Raw genomic sequence first — 20,326 nt, forward strand, 5'->3', positions numbered from 1 at the left:
CTAGAGACAGCAGAAATAAGTGATGCATCCTAGCTTTGCAAAAGGCATTACTGCAGGCTGGCTGGCCAAAGAGAAGCAAGTTAATAACCTAAGAGAAGAGATCTATATGGAAAAATTCTCATGGAGCTTAAGATCAGTAATTCCAAGCTGGCACTGAGCCTAAACTGGGGTTTAATAATGAAGTCAAAATATATTTTGAATTAACTTCACTTCCTGGCTCAGAAACAGTAGCACTGTGCTGCAAAATGCTGCAAAGATGCAGCTGAACTCACAGATGGGTGGAGGGGGAAGAAAACACTTCTAAATTACACATGCATTAGGAAAGGATCTGTCTCCCTTGGTGTTTCCTGCACACCCATGGATTAGGAGACAAGCAGTGTCTACAGGAGTTTTTTGCCTACAGGCTCCAGCAGCTGAGATTTTCCTTCTGCCACTAATCCACTGGATACTCCTTTTTCATTAAAAACCCAAACAGATCCATGTGGGCTGGATGAGTCTATAAGCTCTATTGTTTTCACACAGCTAATGTCTCATGTGGGCTAAAAGTTTTTCATCTAGGATTTGGAGAGAAGCATGTAACTAAGTAAACTCCAAGATTAGATCAGCTATGAAGAAAATAAAAGCTCGCTGTGAACTTATACTTTATTCTGTGTTCTGTTTGTTCCCATGATCCCTGTACAGAAACAGAGGCTTAGCACACCTTTTCCTATGGGATAAGCACAGGATGTACACAAAGCCACTAGATGGTAGTGTTGGTAAATGCTGCAGCTTTTGAGTGTTTGGCGTTACCTTTCCCGACCAAGAATACCTTTCAAGGTAATTTGTCATCATTATACATTCACATCACACTCTGTAATTACGAGGGCAGACATAAGAATGGATGAATTCAGCAAATGCTCATCAAGAATAGTGTTCCTCAAAGAAGTAAGACTGAATTTGCTTCAGCTGCCCCCACTGGTTATAAGCATTTCCATTCTTTGGACACTGCCTGCATTCTGGAGGTGCAGATCTACTGCAAGAAACATCTAAAGCAGTCAGTGGAAAAGTGTTCACTTTTCTAAGCAAGCTTTTGTTTGAGAATTTTCAGCAGTGATTACTGCAGTCAGATTTGTTTGTATGTCTCAGCTGTGCTCAATTCCATGGTCTTGGCCAAGCCATATACACTTTTCCCATGTAGGCATGGAAGAGGATGGCTGTAGGTGATTGATAGTGCAGGGTTCTTGTGGCCACCCTTCTCATAAACAAGCCAGACACATCTATTTACAGGAAAAAAAAACTAAATAGAAGGTGCTTTACTGTGCAGGTCTCAGAACGAAGCTCAAATGTTAATCCCCTCCACGTCAGCAGAGAAGGCCTTGGGCATGAAGCCATGCTTTTATTTAAGTCCTAGTTCCTCAGAGGTAACTAAAGCCAAGGAAGAATTGTTCAGGGCTCTGACTGACATGTTTTCCAGTTGCAGGGCAGGACTGGCAGGCAAACATGCCCAGAAGCTCCATCGGGTCAATGACATGATGTTAAGTCGCTGCCAGCCTGCCCTGTAGACTGCCTTGCCTTATGTCAGAGCACCTAAGTTCTTACAGAAATGTGGTGGTTTGGCAAAACCCAGCTTTCAGAGATGTGGGGTTATTACAAGCACAAGGATCTGAATTAGACAGATACCAAACACTTCTGAGAAATCCTGTCATGTGGAATGTGATGGAAGAAGTGTTGGTTATACAGATATCACTGACCTTTCATAGGTCTAGTCTTGTATGGATGACAGTTTACAAGAGAATGCAAAGAGAAACAGCAGATATATTTGAGAAATCCATCACCTACCTTGGTTGATCCAGTAAAAGCAATTTTATCAATGCTGTCATGGGTAGAAATTGCAGCTCCAGCTGTGGGGCCATAGCCTGGCACAATGTTCACCACACCTGGAGGGAAACCCACCTGAAACAGAGATTAAAACCAGCTCCGTAGAGAATTTGAGAGCACAGCTCATTTCTCAGGAAGCCTGGATTAGTTGTACTATAGTCCTCTGAGCTCTTACCAGATACATCCCTGTTTTCCAGACTTTCCAGTAATATGGCTGCATGCTACCAGCTGGAGTAGATGTGGGTGAAGCTAACAGCCATGCTTAGGAAATGCCAAGTTTCAGTAAGAATTCTTGGAGAAGTCCCAGTTTCAAGTCAAAAGAGAGTGAGTCTTTCAGCCAAACTTGGCCTCCAGCTACTGCAGTGCAGCTGCAGCCAAGGGGTAAATGAATGAAAGTTTGTTTTGAACAAAGGTTGACATTTGTGGTTCTTCAGGGACCAGGGGGATTAAGAAGTCAGTAAAACCTCACTAGATGATGGGGCTAATAAAACAGGAGTACAAAAGCAGATGGTAACGAGACTTATGCAAGTTTCCACCACATTTACAACATAGATTAGCCAACTACTAATTTTGCCAAAACAGACAAATGGCAAAACTTCAGGTGAAATTCTAGCGCAAGGAGAACTGAGGGACTGACTGGTTTGGTTTTACTTCCTGAAACAAGAGTTTGAAGGATTACTGCTCTTCTAAGCTAGCCTTCCCCTATTACCAATAGCACTAGGTTGTTTTCCCTGCAATTCCTAATGATGAAATTGCAGAATATAACCATTTGCTTCATTTCCTATGACTCTAATACAAAATCTCAATAAATGCCATTTCTTTTTAATAGAGAAAAAATGAAGCAATTGCTCATGTACTGTCTTGCAAAAAAATTATCCTCATAAGACTTTTTTTTCCCCCATTTTTTCTTTTCTTTAATTGGAAGGGCAGTCTCATTTCTTCTATGGATGTGACAATGACAAAGGTGCATTTAATGGAGTTTGCATCTTGGCTAATGAGTTTTCAAGCAAATACTGCGTGTCAAACTGTGCAAGTAATGGTGTTTGGAGTCAGCAGCAAAGCCACAAGGAAGCAAAAAATTGGTTCAGAACACCCTGAGCCAAGAAGTTTTTTTCAGTTTTTCAGCAAAAATGAAAGCCAAAATATTTTGGTTGGCCAGAAATTATTTCATTGAATGTAACACATAGATCTGTGCATGTGGTAACATCTTCTATATCCTTTTAAAGATGAAAATCAAAAAACTTTACCTCATTTTTTCTGAAAAACTGCAAAGAATTCAGCTAATTTTGGGTGGAGAAAGGAGCATCTTCAAATAGTTATTCTGCTCTAATCGCACTTCTGCCTTTAAGGACAACTGTGAGAAACAGCAAGCTTAGAATTTCAGCTGAAAAAAAATAATTTTACCAGAACTGAATGGTGTTCTTTTGGGGGGAATGCTAGGCCTGTGTTTGGGGAGCTGCCTATCAGAGTCAAAAAAAGAAGTGGTGTGGCAGGGCTTACTAGAAGTCATGACAACTGCACCTTGTGCTCACTCACTCATCTTGTGTAATCTCATTAAGCCAAGTAACTGTAGGAGACTTAACTGGTATTATTTTTCCACTTCCTTTCCTGATGGAAGAACCCTAAGTGTCAATTATCAACATATCTTTCTATTTTCTCCCAGGCTAAGCCAAGAAAGAACAAAATCATCATTTGACTGAGCATAACAAACAGACTTCCAGCTGAGAGGCAAAAGCCCATTTATTACTCCTTTAGTTTTCCTCAGTCAGTCACATCCATAGCTATAGGAAGCTGATATACTGAACAGTGCTGGAAGGTTCTGTGCACCTCCCACCCTCTCTGTAAAATTAACAGATCTGTTGGCACACAAGATCCTAACTGACAAGCCCTAAACCAGCATTTTAAAATCCCAACCTATCATCTTGCCTTTATTTCAGTTGACTTTACAGGCCAGACATAACTAAATTGTTCTATGAACCACAGAAATGACAAGGAATTGTTTCCCAGGGCACTCTGTCTTGGTTGAATTATCCCACTTAAAAACAACAAACATAACACTGCTCTCTAATCACACTCCTTTTTGTCTCATTGTCTAATAAAACTGAGCTGTTGTCTTGCCCTCATTTGGGAGAGGGGAAGACAAGGTGGGGGAAGAAAAGCATCATTTTTTCTCTCTGCAGCTTCCTGAGAAAGGAGAAAAATGCACAGGTTTTGTAACGTTTACCGCCTCCCAGCCAGTCACAAAGGCCTTTGTAAAAAAAGACTGAAGACAGAGGTTGTTCTCACTTTCCTTTGTGAGGCTATTAAAGCTGGAAGTCTGTTTGTTATGCTCAGACTCTTTAAAACCTAAAAATCTGGAAAGCCAATTCAAAATACAGCCTTGCTTATGACCTTAAGAGAACAGAACCTCGAGGGGCTGTTCAGATTTCCTCACCTCCTTGATCAGAGAGCCAATGTAGAGTGACGTGAGCGGAGTTTGTTCAGCTGGTTTAATGACCAGAGTGTTTCCACAGCACAGCGCTGGTGCCATCTTCCAAACCAGCATCAGCAGGGGGAAGTTCCACTGCAAGAATACAAGTCACTGGTCAGATCAGCCTGGCACAGTCACCTTACTCACTTCCACGCAGCCTTTTCCCAGCTCAGGGAAGAAAGGAACTGGGAGGAAAGCCACAAAGAGAAGAGTCTGTTTATAATACTGTGTTTGCTTGGACTAAGGAATATAACTTCCTTGATTTCCCCCTGAGATCCCTGATATTGCTGGCAGTCCTCACACTAATCCTGTAAGTTGGACAACCTTCTACATTATGTGACCTCATTCTTTAAAGGAGTTTGATCACATTTTGTGTAGGATTTTGGCTCTTCACAGAAACTGTGTTGGAAACCGTTTTCTGATGCATCACTTCTGTACAGCATCTGTATGTGGGGAACTACAGAATGCAACTACTCATTGAAGAAAACCTAATTTTTCTCTGTTAAGCACTGGCTGAGTAGCTCTGAGTTATATAATATCATTCAGTTCTGGTTTTATAACTAGAAAAGTGCAGTGAGTTGTTCAGTCATGGAAATCTAGGGGAGGTCTTATACTCCTTTCATACTGTAAATTGTTCCTTTCCAATTAGTTTTCTAATTTGGAATTAGGAGCCAGTCCACATCAGTTTTCTCTGTGCTAATCTCTTTCATGGTCATGTGTATTTGGGGATCTTGGAGTCTAAGTAAGAAGTGGAAAATCTAGCTCACACTAAATCTCAGAAAGGTCATTTGGCAGCAGAAAGGATTTCTTCATTAAAAATAATTAATGCTGCTTCAGGGATGATGGAAGCAGGCCAACAGCAAGGGGACTTCTTGTCAAGACTCAAGCCAAGGGCCTTCAGCTATCAACAAAGCAGCCAAGTATGTCAGGAATCCACAAATTCACACTTACAAATAAATTAGTAGTGTAGCTTTTGAGCCATGAGTTCTATTCTAACTCTGAGACAAAGCAGAATTTAGTCTCAAGTGTTATTCTTCAACTTGCTTCACCCTTTTTCCCAGACCTGTTCCATTTCAGTGATCTGCAATGGCCACATCCCATAATTTGCCCATTTGTCTTTTTCTCCTAAGCTTTCTTGGAGGTCTGACTGTGAAGCTTGAGCCATTTACACCTACACTACTTTTCTACAGTTTCAGAGCATGAAATAGCCCCATTAGGAGCTTTCTGCTTCAGAGTGGCTGGTGAAAGTAACAGTAAAGGACTCCAGGGCTGCCTCATGATATCACCTTGGGATAAAAATCAGCCATATGCTAAAATTCCTAAGAACTTCTCTGGCTAAGAACATTGCTTTAAATATAGTCAAGCCATAGGAAAAAAGGAGGACTGTTAATTGCTCTAGGAAATCATACCCAGAACAGTGACAATCTTTTTCTATCAAGTACACAGCCCACAGGCTGGAGGTGTTATCAAGATCAAACTGGAAAAAACTGAAGATTTGTTCTGAGTAAACTGAAGACAGATGTGGTTTTGTTGACCCCAATCATTCTTTATACAAACACAGGTTAAGTCTTAAGTTGAACTTAAGTCAAATTTGGTTCTATACTTTGTTGTATTTACTGCTGGTCTAGAGGTCTTACAAATCCCACTATGTCCCCTAGAGCGGCCTTCCAAAGCATCCTGCATGTAGGCTTTTAAAGGGATAATTTCCAAATCACTTCTGAGTGCCAAAGGTGGCTGAGAGTGACAGGGAAATACCTTTTAACTGGTGATCAGAGTGAGGAACCTGAGATTTTGATCTTAAGTCATAAATTCTGCTCACCTGCAGTCACATTGCTTGCTCAGCCAGAAAAGCTGTGAAGTCATCAAGACAAATGTTTGATAACCTCCCACTTTGCCTCACCCTGATACTGCCAAAGAGACCATGTCTTATCATCTGGGTTATAAGTTCAGTCCTGCTGAAGGAAAAAGCAGAATTGCCCCAGACATCTTTGGATCTGGTCCAAACCTGGTATTCCCAGGGTCTAGCAAATTCAGTGTCCCACATGCATTTCTTTCAGTCTTTAACCTTATCTCAAAAGTCAAAATCCTCCATGAACTCTTATTGATCCAAGAACCATATAAACATAGAACATCCTGGATGGAAGGGATCCACTGGGATCATCCAATTCCAACTCCTGGACCTACACAGGACAGCACCAAGACTCCTACCACAGGTTTGAGAGCATTGTCCAAACTTCTTGAGCTCTGTCAGACTTGGTGCTGTATTCAAACAGAATCTTGACACAGCACCATTTGCCTCACAAATTGTAGAATATCACATTCAAAGCATTTTACAACCAGACAGGAACAAAATCTGTCTCCCATGAGCTGTAAAGTCTTCCTGGCTTTCTGTTGAAACAAAGCAAGCAACACATGCTAACACTGGAGGCATTCCAAGAGCTAGCCACACTGTCCTCTCAGCAGAGAATGAGACCTCAAGGAAAAGAAAACTATTCAGTGAGATTTAATCACAGAAATCTCAGAGAACAGCCAGACATAATTAATTGATCATGGATATGATTTAAAACTCAAAACTATGCATCAGCACAAGGCAGCAAAAAGCCAGCACTCCTAATGATGAGATGGCTGTCCCAGCAGTGTGAGAGTCAGAGCTCTGACTTGTCTCTGATGACTGGTGTCAGCCTCAGAGAGCAACAGAGCATCTGATTAGGAGACCCACCCTTCCACTGCAGAGCATTTCTGTTGCCAAGAGCAATTGGCATGGGGGTAAAACACGAAACTACATCAGGCCACTGAGATGGGAGTTCCCTGCAGAACAGCTGTGCTTAAGCAGGCAGCAAATGGCTGCAGGGTAGGATGGAGTGCACATGGAATTTCCAGTTCTATGGGATATGCAGGGCACCAGCACTGTCACTTACTGGAGTTATAGCTCCACAGACACCCATCGGCTCGTGCCGGGTGAAACAGACAAAATCTTCATCTGCAAGACAAGAGAGTAAAAGGGGACAAAATAGTCAAAATCCTCACTTTTGCAGAAAGTGTGTGAGACAACTGCACACTAACAGGTTGGGGACAGAACTAAGCCCATGTTAGAGAACACAGTGTCTGTTCATCCTGACTCCTGTCTTTGGAACATCCCAGGCAGATGAAGATCTGAGTACAGGTCTTGTACCAGCTTGAAGGTCAAACACCACTCACAGTCACACAGGAACCTTTTAAAACCAGGGTTCAGTTCCCTCTGTAAATTCCCTGTGTTGAGGCTGAGGGGAGGATAACTATCACAACTGAAGACAAATTTCATTCAGATGGTGCCCTACTGAAAAACACGAAGCACTTGTCTCCCTGAGAGAGACCCATTTTATACAGGAATCCTGTTCATTATAACAGGAATTGCGCTCCTGGAAAGAAATGATAAAAAGATGAAACTCTGGAACTAAAGTAATACCATTCACCTTAAAATACTGCTGTTACTCTTTCAAAGAGAAAGCAGGAAGAACATTTGCCTCTCAAATTCATTCTTGCTGAACACCTAGTTTCATTGGGTAGATGTAACAAGAGCAAGAACATTTCTAATGATGCTTTTTCTAAGTGATTTCAAATCAGGACAAACAAGCAGTGTCCAGACAAGCAAAGCTTTACACCACTCTAAATGAGGGTGACAAATCCCAGTTTATAGGACTGACATGGCTCCCTTTGCTGTCTGCACAGACTGAACGAGCTCAGCCCTCCAGAGTCCTTCCTCTGGTGACTAATTTCTGTCTACAGTATCTGTCCTTCACACAGCCTCAGTGACCACCCACATGCAGGATAAAAAGGGCCAAACTTGAAAACACATTATATTGCCCATTGTGCCACAAGGACATCCATTCTCTTAACTTATTCTCACCAAAACTATATTTGAACTTCTATACCTGGGCCAAAGCGTTCTGTCTCTGTGACTGCTCTGACCAAAAGTTTCTCTGTTAAGAAAGCAACAGACAAGCCCACACATTATTTTCCAGAGATCTATCCAGGCATTAACCAAATTCTCCCATTAGTTTCAATACTGAAACATCTGCTTAAAATGCATCCTGAGATAGAAAAGAAGTGCAGGCTATTTTTGCAGGTTTTCAGAAGCCAGCCTTTCCATTGATCTCCTTCCACCTCAAGCCTGATCCCAACCCAGCTCTAAAACTGGGTCTGAAGGTACTCACCCACTGGAATAGTTCTGCCCTGAATTTTATCAGCCCATCCAGCATAATACCGGAGCGTCTTTATACAGCCTTCCAGGTCAATGAAATAAGCCTGCAGGAAAGGTTTTCCTGTGTCCATGGTTTCTAGAGTCTGAAAAAAAAAAAAAACAAGTTGCATGCACTGTCAGACAAGTGAACGTTTTGGGTTTTTTCTCTCTTAAAAAAACCCTTTTCTCAGCTTTATTCTGCCTTGTTCTGAAGACATGGAATGTTCTTCCCTCCTCTTACATTTAGAGAATGAGCTTGTTAATACAAATAATAAATAATAAGAAGGGAAAGCAGACAGCAACCCTGATGTGTACAGGAGTTGCTTTATTCAGGGGCTGTGCTGAAAGAGCACCTTCCAGAAGCCTCCAGAAGGTGAGTGTGGGTGGGATACAGGGCTGGGGTCTGGGGCACTGGTCAGAAACAATGTGAGCATCATGACTTCACCCTAACTGACCTTCCAACACAGATGTTCTGGAGTCCAGATGGTGTCACCAAAATCAGGCAGAGCTACTTTCCTTCAATTAGAAAAAAATAACCTAATATTTCTACTCCATAAGCCTAAACCAGACCTCTGAAAAGCCTCTTTTGCCCAATGATAAACATACTTTTTACAGAGTTCTGGTAAAGTAACCTTTGGGCTCACATCTATGCTGAGCCCAGGGAAAGGCAGAAGTTGCTGCAGTGGTGCTGATCAGCTCTAAAGAAAGTCCAGGCTGAGCCTGTGTCCTTCACACTGTTCTGGACATTAGCTCAGGGAATGCTTTGTTCTCTGCTCAGGTCATTAAATGGAATATTGGTGCAAATGGCCAGCACATCCATAAAGGAAATACTATCCCTTGGTAGACTGAAACATCTTTGTTTACACATGAAGTCATACCCTGTCACCCTCCACAGACATTAGGGTCCAAACAGCACTCAGACATTCCCCTTGGAATGGTGAGGATTGTTATCCACTGAATGTCTGCTAAAACAACTGATTTTTATAAGTCATTGCTTAGCACACAGCCAAGGCAGCCAGGGCTGGTTTTCTGCAATGCAAACAGCAATGCCAAACAAGCCCTTCCAGACCAGAAGGACAGCAGAAAACTTGAAGTTTGTTCTGGTTAAAGGAAAAGGAGGGTGCTCCAGTCACATCAAAAAGTGAGAAAAAATTAATAGGGTTTATTCACACACACATATATTTTTTTTTTTCTCCTCCCTCTTATTCGCTGCCCACAACTGTGTTCAGAACTGAATGTTTTGGTTGCCCTGCTGAAACTGAAAGCAGTCATGTGGTTGAAAGACACTGTGTTGGGGAAAGAGGCCCAGCTCAAAATAATCACACAGATATAGGCTCTGAGCACATCCCATGGGTGTCAGTTCCCACTGACCTCAGCAGGACACTGGCTCAGTTACCTGCACATCTGACAGCATGGAATGTCATCAATGCCTTTCCCTGAAGATAAAAGTGCAGCACTGAACTGGAGAGGTGCTCAGATCCAAGAGCTTAGGTGTGGATGGACAGCAGCCCCAAGCTGAGGATCTGTGGGTATCACTTGGAAAGATGTGCAAGGCCTGTAGAGTCCAAAGGCTGAGCACATTTTAGCTCAGGTTCTTATCCCTTTGTTCTGCATCAGCAGGACTCCTCCAGGACAGGATCATGGAATCATTAGCAGTATTTCTCCAGTGCAAAAGTCCAAGTTAATACAGCTTCACAGTTATAGAGAAATTTTCCTGAGCCAGTATGTTCAATAGGGAAAGAAGCAGTTCCCACTTACACACATTTTAAACTTTGGATGGTATCCAGCAAGAGAAAGATGCTCTTTCCAGCCTCGCATTTTAAGGGAAGGAATTTGCACAGAATCAAAGCCACCTGCATTTTTGTAATAAAGAATGAGTCAGCTGTGGTGGTTTGGTGTGATTTGGTTGTTTTGGTGTGTTTGGTTTTTTTTTAATAAGAGCTGGGAGACAGCTATAAACATCAATGATTGTTAAAGCAGAACAACAAATACTGCTTTGAAAATTTAAGTATTAATATATTTAATCACTTCAATAACTAGCTAAAGTTCCACAAAAGGCAACTATGTAAAAGAACTGAGCCTTCTAAGACCTCTAATATCCTGCAGAAAGAGGAAAAAAGCCACGACTCCTGTATGGACTCTTTTGCCCTTCATGAATGGAGATAAGAAAAATATTGGGTAGGTATGGATACACCAGATGGATGGAGCAGGGTTATAAGCCTACTGTTGCTGGCTTATCACTGCCCCCAGTACTCACTGCCAGGATGACTCTGTCCCGCTCGAGGAGATCAGCCAGTTTGTGCAGGAGTCTTCCTCTGCTCGGGGCATCCATCTGTCTCCATGGAGAGCCTCTCTGGAATGCTGCCTTCGCTGCCTCCACTGCATTATCCACATCAGGCTACACAACACAAACACAAGAAAACCTCAGGTTACAAGGAAGGAGCTGGACAATGGCACAGAACCACCCCCCCAGGCTGATTCCAAGTTGATGCTGTGGTGGCCAAACCCAAGTTGTCCAACAAAACCACTTTCATTTCACTCCTGCATTTGAATTCAAGCCGGGAATATGTTTTAGGTTTGGCCTGGGCTCATAAACAACCTTGAGGTCTGAATACCAATTGGGTCTTTCAAGGGTAATTTAATGTAACTGACTTGTTTATAAAATAATCCAGAATCATGTTCCTGCCAATACAGGATGTGACACTGGGGGAGGATGAAGAATCATGACAGGCCACTGACCTACATGAATTAGCCTCCTCTAAACAAGTGTGGGCAGGAAAATCCCCCATGAGATCAAGATTTTACCCAGGGAAGTAATTACAGCTCAGATCCCACCATCTAGTTCCCCTAGAGCCCATGCCAAGGCAGTTAACACACTAAAAATCACCCTTGGATCCTAGAACAAATTCCCAGAACACTTCTACCAGATGGGAAAGGTTTCACTGTTCAGTACTATGACAAAGATTTCCCTGCACACACTTAGTGCCATTCTCCCTTCACCTCCCAACAGCTTTATCATCTTCTGGACCAAATCCACCTCTGTTTAACAAAGTTACTAACCAAATGGGGAACAAGTTTCCCTATCTTCCCACACCATGACCCGCAGAGCTTCATGCATTTGCTCTGGCCACACTATGCCCTGGAACTCCCCTCTTCACCTCAGATACATTGATTAAAAAAGTGAAGCCAAGGGCTCCCAATCCAACAGAATCTATGGAAACACTGCCACTAACATCCACAAGGCCAAGGCTGTACCCCAAGCATTGATAAAGCTTTGGACAGACTCCTGCTGTATGTAAGGTCTGGCACAGACCAAGCCTCACTTCAGCTGATGGAGAACTTGCACCTCACTGCAATATATGGCTTGAAAGGGTGGGAAAGGAGGGAGGGTGTCAGATTTTGATCATTCTTCCCAGCATTTCACCAGTTGCTCTCATTGATACCTTTTCTCAAGTCTTGACTGGCTACAGTGTGGAAATAAGCCTCTGTACTGATCCAACAAGATCTGGCCACACCCTCCTCATGGGGGTGATGTGTGGTGCTCAAGAAAAAAATGTAGGGAGACACACTGTGTTCTTAAAAAGTTCATGGTCAAACCTGCAAGTTATCACCCAATACAATGGTACCTTACATTAAATTTGGCTCCATTTCTTTACAAAGAAACCACACAGCTTTGAAACAGTCTGACCTATTCTGTCAGGAAAAGAAATCCATCCTTTTGGAAGAGCACTGATGTGAAGCCATTGGAGGAAACTTGTGCTGTCACAGTATGGCTCATAGCACAGGATGCTGGTGATGCAGAGGTGTCCAGAGCCACTGAGCACACACAGGCAGGTCCTGCCTGGGGCCCATCACCCATGGGCACAACAGGCCTTTCAATGGCTCAACTCTGCTGGAGTCGATCTGGATTCAGCCTGGCACATCACAAAAGCCAGAAGGCACCACCAGCCTCTTCTGTATCCCTCATCCTGCCTGCTGGAATGAAGACTTAAGCTGAAAAAAGGCAATATTTAATGTGACAGAGCAGGAAAAGGAACATAAGTGTGCCAGGTTTGAACAAGTATTTCCTTAGCAGCAGTTAATTAGTTCTGCAGCCAGGCTGGGAGCACTGATGTGCAGGGAACTGGGTCTGCAGTGGCACAATGCCCTTGGTAGTGAGGGTCTTCGCTCCACCCTGGCACTCAGAACAAGAGTGAGATGACTGCATGGGCAGAGGACTTCAGTGCATCCCCAGTCTCTAAAAATGGGAGCATCTGGGAGTCCTGCAAATGGAAGCCTGCTGCAACAGGCTCTCCTGTAGAGACAAAAGTAAAGACAACCATCTTTCTCAGACATTCTGGGTACAAATAGTGGCTCAGAGCCTGCAGTCACTGTCACACAGGCAAACAGGCTTTCCCTAAACACCCTCGGGGTAGCACAACCAAGTGATATCCTGAGAGCCTTTCTGCACAGCTTCAATAGGACTGAGAGACCAGCAAAAACAAGGAAATTCTTCAGGAAGGCTGAAATGCCATTCTTAATCCATCCTGTTATGACTAGGCATTAGGGGAGTCTGAATGGCATGTTCATTGCAGGCATGTTGCAATAGGTAGGCACAAGGCGTGACAAAGTGACTCTGAACTGTCAAGGTGCCAGGAACACCCTGTGGTGCACAAAACCACAGGAGGTGGAGATCCATGCATCCTGGTGCTCCACTTGGACCTATAACAGATTTACTGAGCATTACATAAAAAGCTCCACTAAGAATATTAAGATTGCAAAGTCTTTACAGTGTTGAGAAATGCCTGCAAACCTTGATATCCACCTGGGATGTTTGAGTTATGATACAACCCCCAGTTACACAATCACATACCTTCCCCCCTGAACAAACTGAACACTGTTCTTTGTTCTAAGTTGCCTTGTCCATCTTCCTCCTCTACCTCAAGTCTGGCTCATTGCTGCTCCTTTTTTCTTTCCCATCCTCTTTTCCTCTCTCCTGTCCCAGCAGCAGGCTGCAGAGCACAGTGAAAACAATCACCCCACTGGCTCTGTGAGTGGGGAAAACACCTGCAAAAATGCCTTGCTCTTCTTCAGTCTCAGGGTGCCCCAGAGTGCTCCAGTGAGGTGATGTGCCAGGAATGGAGCACACCCACTGGAGACCCTCTTCCTTCAATTCACCTACTGACTTCTTCAAAAAGCCTCCCCTATGCACATCTTTGGAAAGGAACTCTTCTGACATAGGGCACAAGTTTTTCAGTTAGAAGAGGTTCCCTGATCTGCTCCCCTGCGAAGTCCACACATGGAATTGCTTTAAGTTCCAGACTTGAATTCAAAACACCTACAAACAGCATCCTAACAGCCTGAAACGTCCAAAATCATTACTGAGGGCGTTGCAAGTCTGCTGTGGTCTTACCTCAGTCTGCCACTTATAATCTGAAGGGGACAGGTTGACTGTGAAGAAATCCCTCTCACAACTCTTCAAAGATCCACACAAGAGTGAACTGTTTAGATGTGATCATGACAGAGACGTGACAGCCACAGCTGTGGAGCTGCTGCCCATGCTCTGTGGCAACTGAGCTGGGCACTCCTTTGAGGAAGGAGCACTTTTCTCCTGCCCTTGATGGATGTCAGCAAGCTGCTAGAAAGAAAAAAGCCTGTCTCCAAGTGTTAGGGACAGCACCAGAGTATCTCCTTTTCCATTATCAACCTGGCAAACAGTTGGACATTAAGCTTTTATTTGTGAGGTATCCAGCATGCAGTGGAAACATCCACCATTTTATTTTCAGAGCTTCTTTTTCCACACAGACTTTTCTTTATCCCTCAACTGTCCCATCAAGGACAATTCTATAACTAAAGAACAGATAACAAAACCCTTGCTTCTAGGCTTAAGCATTGGTCAAGTTTCAACACCAGACTAAACTGTCATCACTGAGATATCGGCTGCCAAATTTCCACCCCTCACGTGCAGCCTAAGCAAAACACTCTGCATGGCCAGGGAGGGGCGGGTTTCTGTTCAGGGCTTAGGAAGGGGAGCTCTGCTCCCAGCCTGCAATGAAGGCATAGCCAAACATCGGCAGAGCACAGCTGAAGCCAGAGCCAGTAGCAGGAACCACCACCCCTGCAGTGGCACTGGACAGCACAGCAAGTACAGAGGCACATGGGGACACCAAACATAACTCGCAGCTTCCTGGGGTGACCCCAGCAGACTGGAGTTACAGCCCCAGAAGGGGATGAACCACAGCAAAGGAAGCCTCAGGGACCTTAGTTTGCCAGAAGAGAGTAGGACATAGTCAAGTGTCACCAAGAGGCAAACAGCTAGCTGGGGATGGTTGTCACCCATGACTCTTTTTAATTAATCCAGATCCAGGTCTAATCCCCACTCAGTTTCATGGAAAAACCTAGTTAGAGCAAAATAATGTTTTAAAAGGTATAATGTAGAGAAGAGGCTTTCAGCATCCAAAGCACAGCTAGCTTACATTTTGGCTGCAATTTCTACTAAGAAATTAGTCACCTATAGAGAGTATTCATGGGGAGAGAGCTCCACTGACTGGAAAAGTTTACAGTGACCTCCTGCAAGCTAGAAGCTGACAGGGACAAATCTCAAGTAGGCAAAACCAGCCTGTTAGTTGTGTATAACAATTTTCTGTAGCCAACACTCAGAAGCAGGCACAAACTGCTCATGTAATATTCTGTAGCTGCTTGAGGAGACACTTAGCTCAGGGAACAATAACAACGTCATGGTTTCTGCCTATCAAAATACAGTTGCATCAGAGTCAGCTTCAATTCCACTGTTTACATGCCACTGCAATTAAACACAGTTGTGTCCTACCCAGTCAGGATAAAGAAATTACACATAATGTTTGGCTCTGCCTCGATGTGTAATTGCCCCATGGATGCACAGATCCCCAGTGGCAATAAGTCTTGGAGGCTGCCTCACATGCACTGGACAAGCTTGAATACCAAGAAAAAGATTTCAGTGCAGGCAGAAATGGCCACACTGCCCATCACTTACTGCCCACAGCAATGAGCTACCAAAGCCCTGGCACGGCACAGCAGCTGTGAATCACCTTCTCATGACTTCCTGCACAAAGCCAGATGTTGGCCCAGCTCTTTTCCATAGGTCAGACCAGTTGGCCCATACTACATGATGAGCTGCTTTGGACAAAAAAAGTGTCACATGGGATTATTCTTCACCTCAGACTGTTACCAAACCCAAGCAGCTACATCTCATGTTACTCTATAGCACACCAGGGCCAGCCAGGGACTACCAAGACTCTTAAGATACTACTTTGGTTTTAGTGAGAGCTGCCCCATCTGTGCAGGAGACCGGAACCCACAATACCAGCTAGAAAAGTAGCACCCCATCTCCAGCAGCAAGTGGTCAGTATTCACATGCCTGAGCTTAAATTCCCCCAAGTACTCAGGTTGTGTTTAAAAAAGGGCGAGTTTCAGTTCATTGTCTTCAACAGGCTGCCCTGCAGCTGGAGTATAAACCACCCCCAACACAGGGCCCAAATCCTGTCAGGGGTGTGCACACAGCATCATTGCTATTTCCTCAGGCTGGCTACTTCCTTCCAGTCTATGGCACAAGAATGATGCTCAATCTCATTCCTCTGACAGTGTTCAGCAGCCAGTTCCTATCAGGGAAAGTGCCTCTGGACAGGATTGATGCCTCCCAACCCATGTAATTCTTGGGCAGCACATCCAGTGTCCCAGACCTCCAGTTCAGGCTGGCCAGATGGATGTTGTTGTTAAAAGCCAGATTTTCCTCTGTGTGCTTCCCTACGAAAAAATCCCCTAGGCAATGTCTTTTGCACAGTTTGTCCAATAACACTTACCTTATCTCCTTCCTCAATGTCACAAATTTTCTCCAGCGTTGAAGGGTTGTAGGTGGGGAACTTCTTTCCACTTGTAGACTCGTGCCATTCATTGTTAATAAATATCTGAAAAGAGAGCAAGGGGAGTGGGATGGGCAGGAGAAAGAAAAACTGATACAGACAAAAAAACCCACAAGTGTTCCTCAAGGGTCCAGATGCTCTTCAACTTCCACCCATGGCAGAGTCAAATGCACTCAGTCTCTCTCCCAGGGACACTGCTGGCAATACAGAATTATTTCTACAAACTTTGTGCACCGGGCTAGTTTTGAGCCAGAGCAAGGCAGAGCAAGGGTCCCACACAGAACAACACTGGGATTTGGCAGTGAGAAATGGGCAGTTTTTGAAATACATCTCCATGGGAACAGCAAGCAGACACCAAGAGAAACTTGTATGGTTGAGGCAGAAGGAGCCCCTTGTTACATGTTGCTGTACAATTATTACTTGGCTGTTTGTGCCCTGCCCTGGGCTACCGCCACAGCTTGCTCCCCTCTCCAGCAGTGTCCGCTGGAGGCGGGTTCTGGCTCGGTTATACCTCACCATGCCTTGTCACAGGCCAGATCAAGCCTCCCACATCACTTGGAGTCATCTGTGACAAGATTTAAGTGTTTCAAAATATTGCATTTCCAGAGCAAGAACAAACAGTCCCAGCATTGCGTAACTGAAAATGCATTAAATACTGGAGTGCTGTTACTCACTATAAACAGAACATGAATACCTATATACAATTAATCGATTCAACATGCATCTTATCCACACTGTGATCTGACTTGGCAGTGTTATATTTTATAAATATACTTGAAATAAGATTAGATGAAGTAATCTTTATTAGTAGCCTGCTAGTGGCTGTAAGCTAGTACTTTTATTTGGAAGCCATCCACATTTGCAATCTTATTTATGAGTCTCTACACACCACCAGGAGATGAATGTTGCATCTCTTACACTTGGAATTCCCACTGCTTTGGGTCATAGTTTTCTTTCCTGAAAGGACTTTTTCTTACTATTTCTGCATAAAGCATCGAAAGAGTAATTGGGGTAGAAGCTGCACTGCTGGACCCACCTGTTTCATACAGGCTGAGAAAAAAAAAATTTCACAAAAAATGTTGCCAAGGGAAGTCACAAGAAAAGATACAATGTTAGAAATATTAACTGCAGTTTAGCACACCAGTGCTCGCAAACTACCTCTGTTATCCAAGTGCTACATCTTAACATTTACACATTTTAACTTCTGTTTTTCTTCATTTCCCAAATGAAGAAAAGTTGTATTATAAATGTGAGAAATCTGACAGGAACCATAAAATTGCAGTATCAGGTATATACTCACAAACTAAGCATTGGGGAGGGATACTGATTTTTCCTTTGCATTCAACACTAATTCTGTGGGAAAGTGATGTTCCTACCAAGTAATAAAACACAAGAGTGACAGGATCAGGCTGTTTTAAATGTAACATATACACTGGCAACATTCTGGGAATCATGAGTCCTTGGTGCCAGGAGTTGAAATCATATCAAACAGTGTATCAGCAGTTCATACTTCATAGCCAAAATTTGAGACAAAGAATTGTGGACAGATCACTTCCATCACACACCCATGACAAGCACTAAGCTGCTCAATAAGTAAGATCTTTGTTGAAAAACTTTGCCTCTCCCCCAGCCCCATAACTGGTAGAACCAAAAATAAAAACCTCCTCTAGGCACAGGGAAGCATGCTGTCAGCTGTAAACATCTGGTGAAACTCAGAGCTTGCACAAAACTCCTCACTGCTTTATGAAAATTGACTGCTGTTCATTATTTTCTCAAATGCACCGGGAGCATCAGATCAAACATCAAACCCACACTTTTAATTTATGTTGGTTTCCATTTTAAAGATACTACCTTGACTCTTAGCGCTTACAGTCTCTGGCAAAACTGTGGAGCACAAACTGCGTGTTTTAAAACGTACACGGCTGCAGGATAAGATCCCTAAGGAGTGTTTAAAAGTGTTCACAACAATAAAAATAACAAAAACCAGAACATTTGGATGTTTAAGAAGAACTCAAATGGCCGTGTCCATTTTGGACGCAGGAAAGAGCTGTTTGTGCAGCATTACGCCATTCCGCAATCAGCAGCTGCAGATCCAATTTGCTGCTAAATGACAAGTTTATCTGACAAAGAGTAGATAAATTTTGGATGTTAAAAATTAATCTAGTCCAGTGATTACTCCTAATTGCTAATCTGTTTCAATACTTTGGATGCCTAATTCAAATCAACACCTTGCTGGATAAACTATCGTTGTTCACTCCTTCTCGCTTCAAGGGAATGAGCTTCAAATTTTGTTTTTTCCTAATACTTAACACAAAAATGCAACAGCAACACACTCATTCAGCCCCTCCAGCTCTTGTAGTCCAGGGACAAAGTTGAAATTATGGCAGCCAAGGGTCCTCAGCAGCATAACCAGCCAGGACACTTTCCCCACCGCGCAAGGCAGTGGATCAAGCTGTTATGGAACAAAAAGCGACTCTGCAATCGCAGAGCTACAGCTGCACTGGGAGCAGGGATTTCTGCAGCCCTGCTCAGCTCCAAGCCAGCCCCACCTCTGAGGGACAGAGATATCAAGCTCAGGAGCTTTTCATTTATACCAAAAGGTCAGGAGCAACTATTAAAAGATAAACTCAATGGAGAGCAGGGAAGTGAGGGTTTGGGTGGGTTCAGAGCCTAACTGCACATCCCGTGGGGAGGCCATGGAGTTGGGATGAAGAGTCACCGACACGAGCACTGCTCCTCTTGTGGAGCTGCAGGACGGCTCCAGTCTCACGGCAGAGCCTTTCCACAAGGCCCAGTCCTGCCGGACACCAGCCCTGTGCTCGCCACTACCCAAACCCACCACTGGCACGGAGCCACCTTCCCACAGGGGAGCTGTGGGTCAAGGACGCTTGAACACAACCCCAGCAAAGGCTTCCTGAGGGATAAAGCTCTTCTCGCCCTGCCCAGGCTCACCCCATCCAAATCGGATTTTGCTGAGCGCCAGCAAGGAGCTGGAGGCGTTCACGGGTAGGTTGGGAGGGGAAGATGGTGTCAGGCGCCACAGTCAGGGAGAGGAGCCCAGGCGTCTGGAGAAAGCAACAGTTTTGGTGGAGTTATTTTATTAAAAAGAAAAAGGTAGATTTCTGGCAACAGCGATTGAGGCAAGTGTTGCTCTGTTAGAAACACCACTGTCGTCTGCTTGCTCAACCTCAAACCCCCATAAACCTGCTATCTCAGACAGAAGAAGGAATAAATGAAGCTAAGAAAAACAACACTGAGGGTGGAAATTTTGTATTAAAAATATAACACCTCACCGCCACCCTGACTCCACGGAGCATCGGCGACACCACGGCGAAGCCCACCCACCGCCCCACGCCTGGCGGGCTCACCTTGGTGTACTTCACCTCCAGGCTGCGCAGGGGCCGCGGCAGCTGGGGCACTTTCTTGTCGGGCTGCCCGTTCTCCACGGCACCGTTGAGGGCGGCCATCGCCCCGCCGTCGAGCCCGCGCGCCTTCTGCCCGCTGACAGCGCCCGCGCCGCCTTAAGAGCGCCGCGCGCGCCGCCCGCCCGCCCCCATTGGCCGCTGCCCCCCGCCTCGCGCGCCGGCCCCGCCCCCCGCGCCCCGCCCCGGCCCCTCGCGCGGCCGCAGGTGACGGGCGGCACCGCCCCGCCGAGGCTCCGCGCGCGCCGCAGGGGCGGGGGGGGCGCCCGCGCGCCGCCTCGGGGCCCCCACAGCGCTCCGGCCCCGCTGTCCCTACAGGGGTCACAAAGGGCTCCCGAAGGGCGACTCGCAGGATCCGAAAGGATTCCCCTCAGGATCCCAAAGGGCTTCCAAAGAGCTCTCCACGGGGTTGCAAGAGATTCTACTCAGGATTCGCCTCAGGCCATAAACGGTTCCCTTCAGGCTTTCCACGGAGTCCCTC

At 44.7% G+C, this 20,326-nt stretch overlaps 1 protein-coding gene across 1 annotated transcript in view; it reads right to left on the minus strand.

Annotated features, from left to right (window-relative positions):
- ALDH1A3 (aldehyde dehydrogenase 1 family member A3) overlaps positions 1-19,910 on the minus strand; it is a 34,068-nt gene extending 14,158 nt beyond the window's left edge. Inside the window, exons 1-7 of the mRNA XM_005521621.3 lie at positions 19,792-19,910; positions 16,364-16,468; positions 10,804-10,944; positions 8,521-8,650; positions 7,246-7,307; positions 4,292-4,420; positions 1,819-1,932 (exon numbers count right to left, since the gene is read on the minus strand). Coding sequence (XP_005521678.1) covers positions 1,819-1,932; positions 4,292-4,420; positions 7,246-7,307; positions 8,521-8,650; positions 10,804-10,944; positions 16,364-16,468; positions 19,792-19,890 — 780 coding nt within the window. The 5' untranslated portion in view covers positions 19,891-19,910. The remainder of the gene's footprint in view (positions 1-1,818; positions 1,933-4,291; positions 4,421-7,245; positions 7,308-8,520; positions 8,651-10,803; positions 10,945-16,363; positions 16,469-19,791) is intronic.
- Positions 19,911-20,326: the final 416 nt, after the last annotated feature.

Source organism: Pseudopodoces humilis, chromosome 16 (genome assembly GCF_049639895.1).
Source record: "Pseudopodoces humilis isolate 2021_Gansu_Grassland_sample_001 chromosome 16, ASM4963989v1, whole genome shotgun sequence".
Classification (NCBI taxonomy): Eukaryota; Metazoa; Chordata; class Aves; order Passeriformes; family Paridae; genus Pseudopodoces; species Pseudopodoces humilis.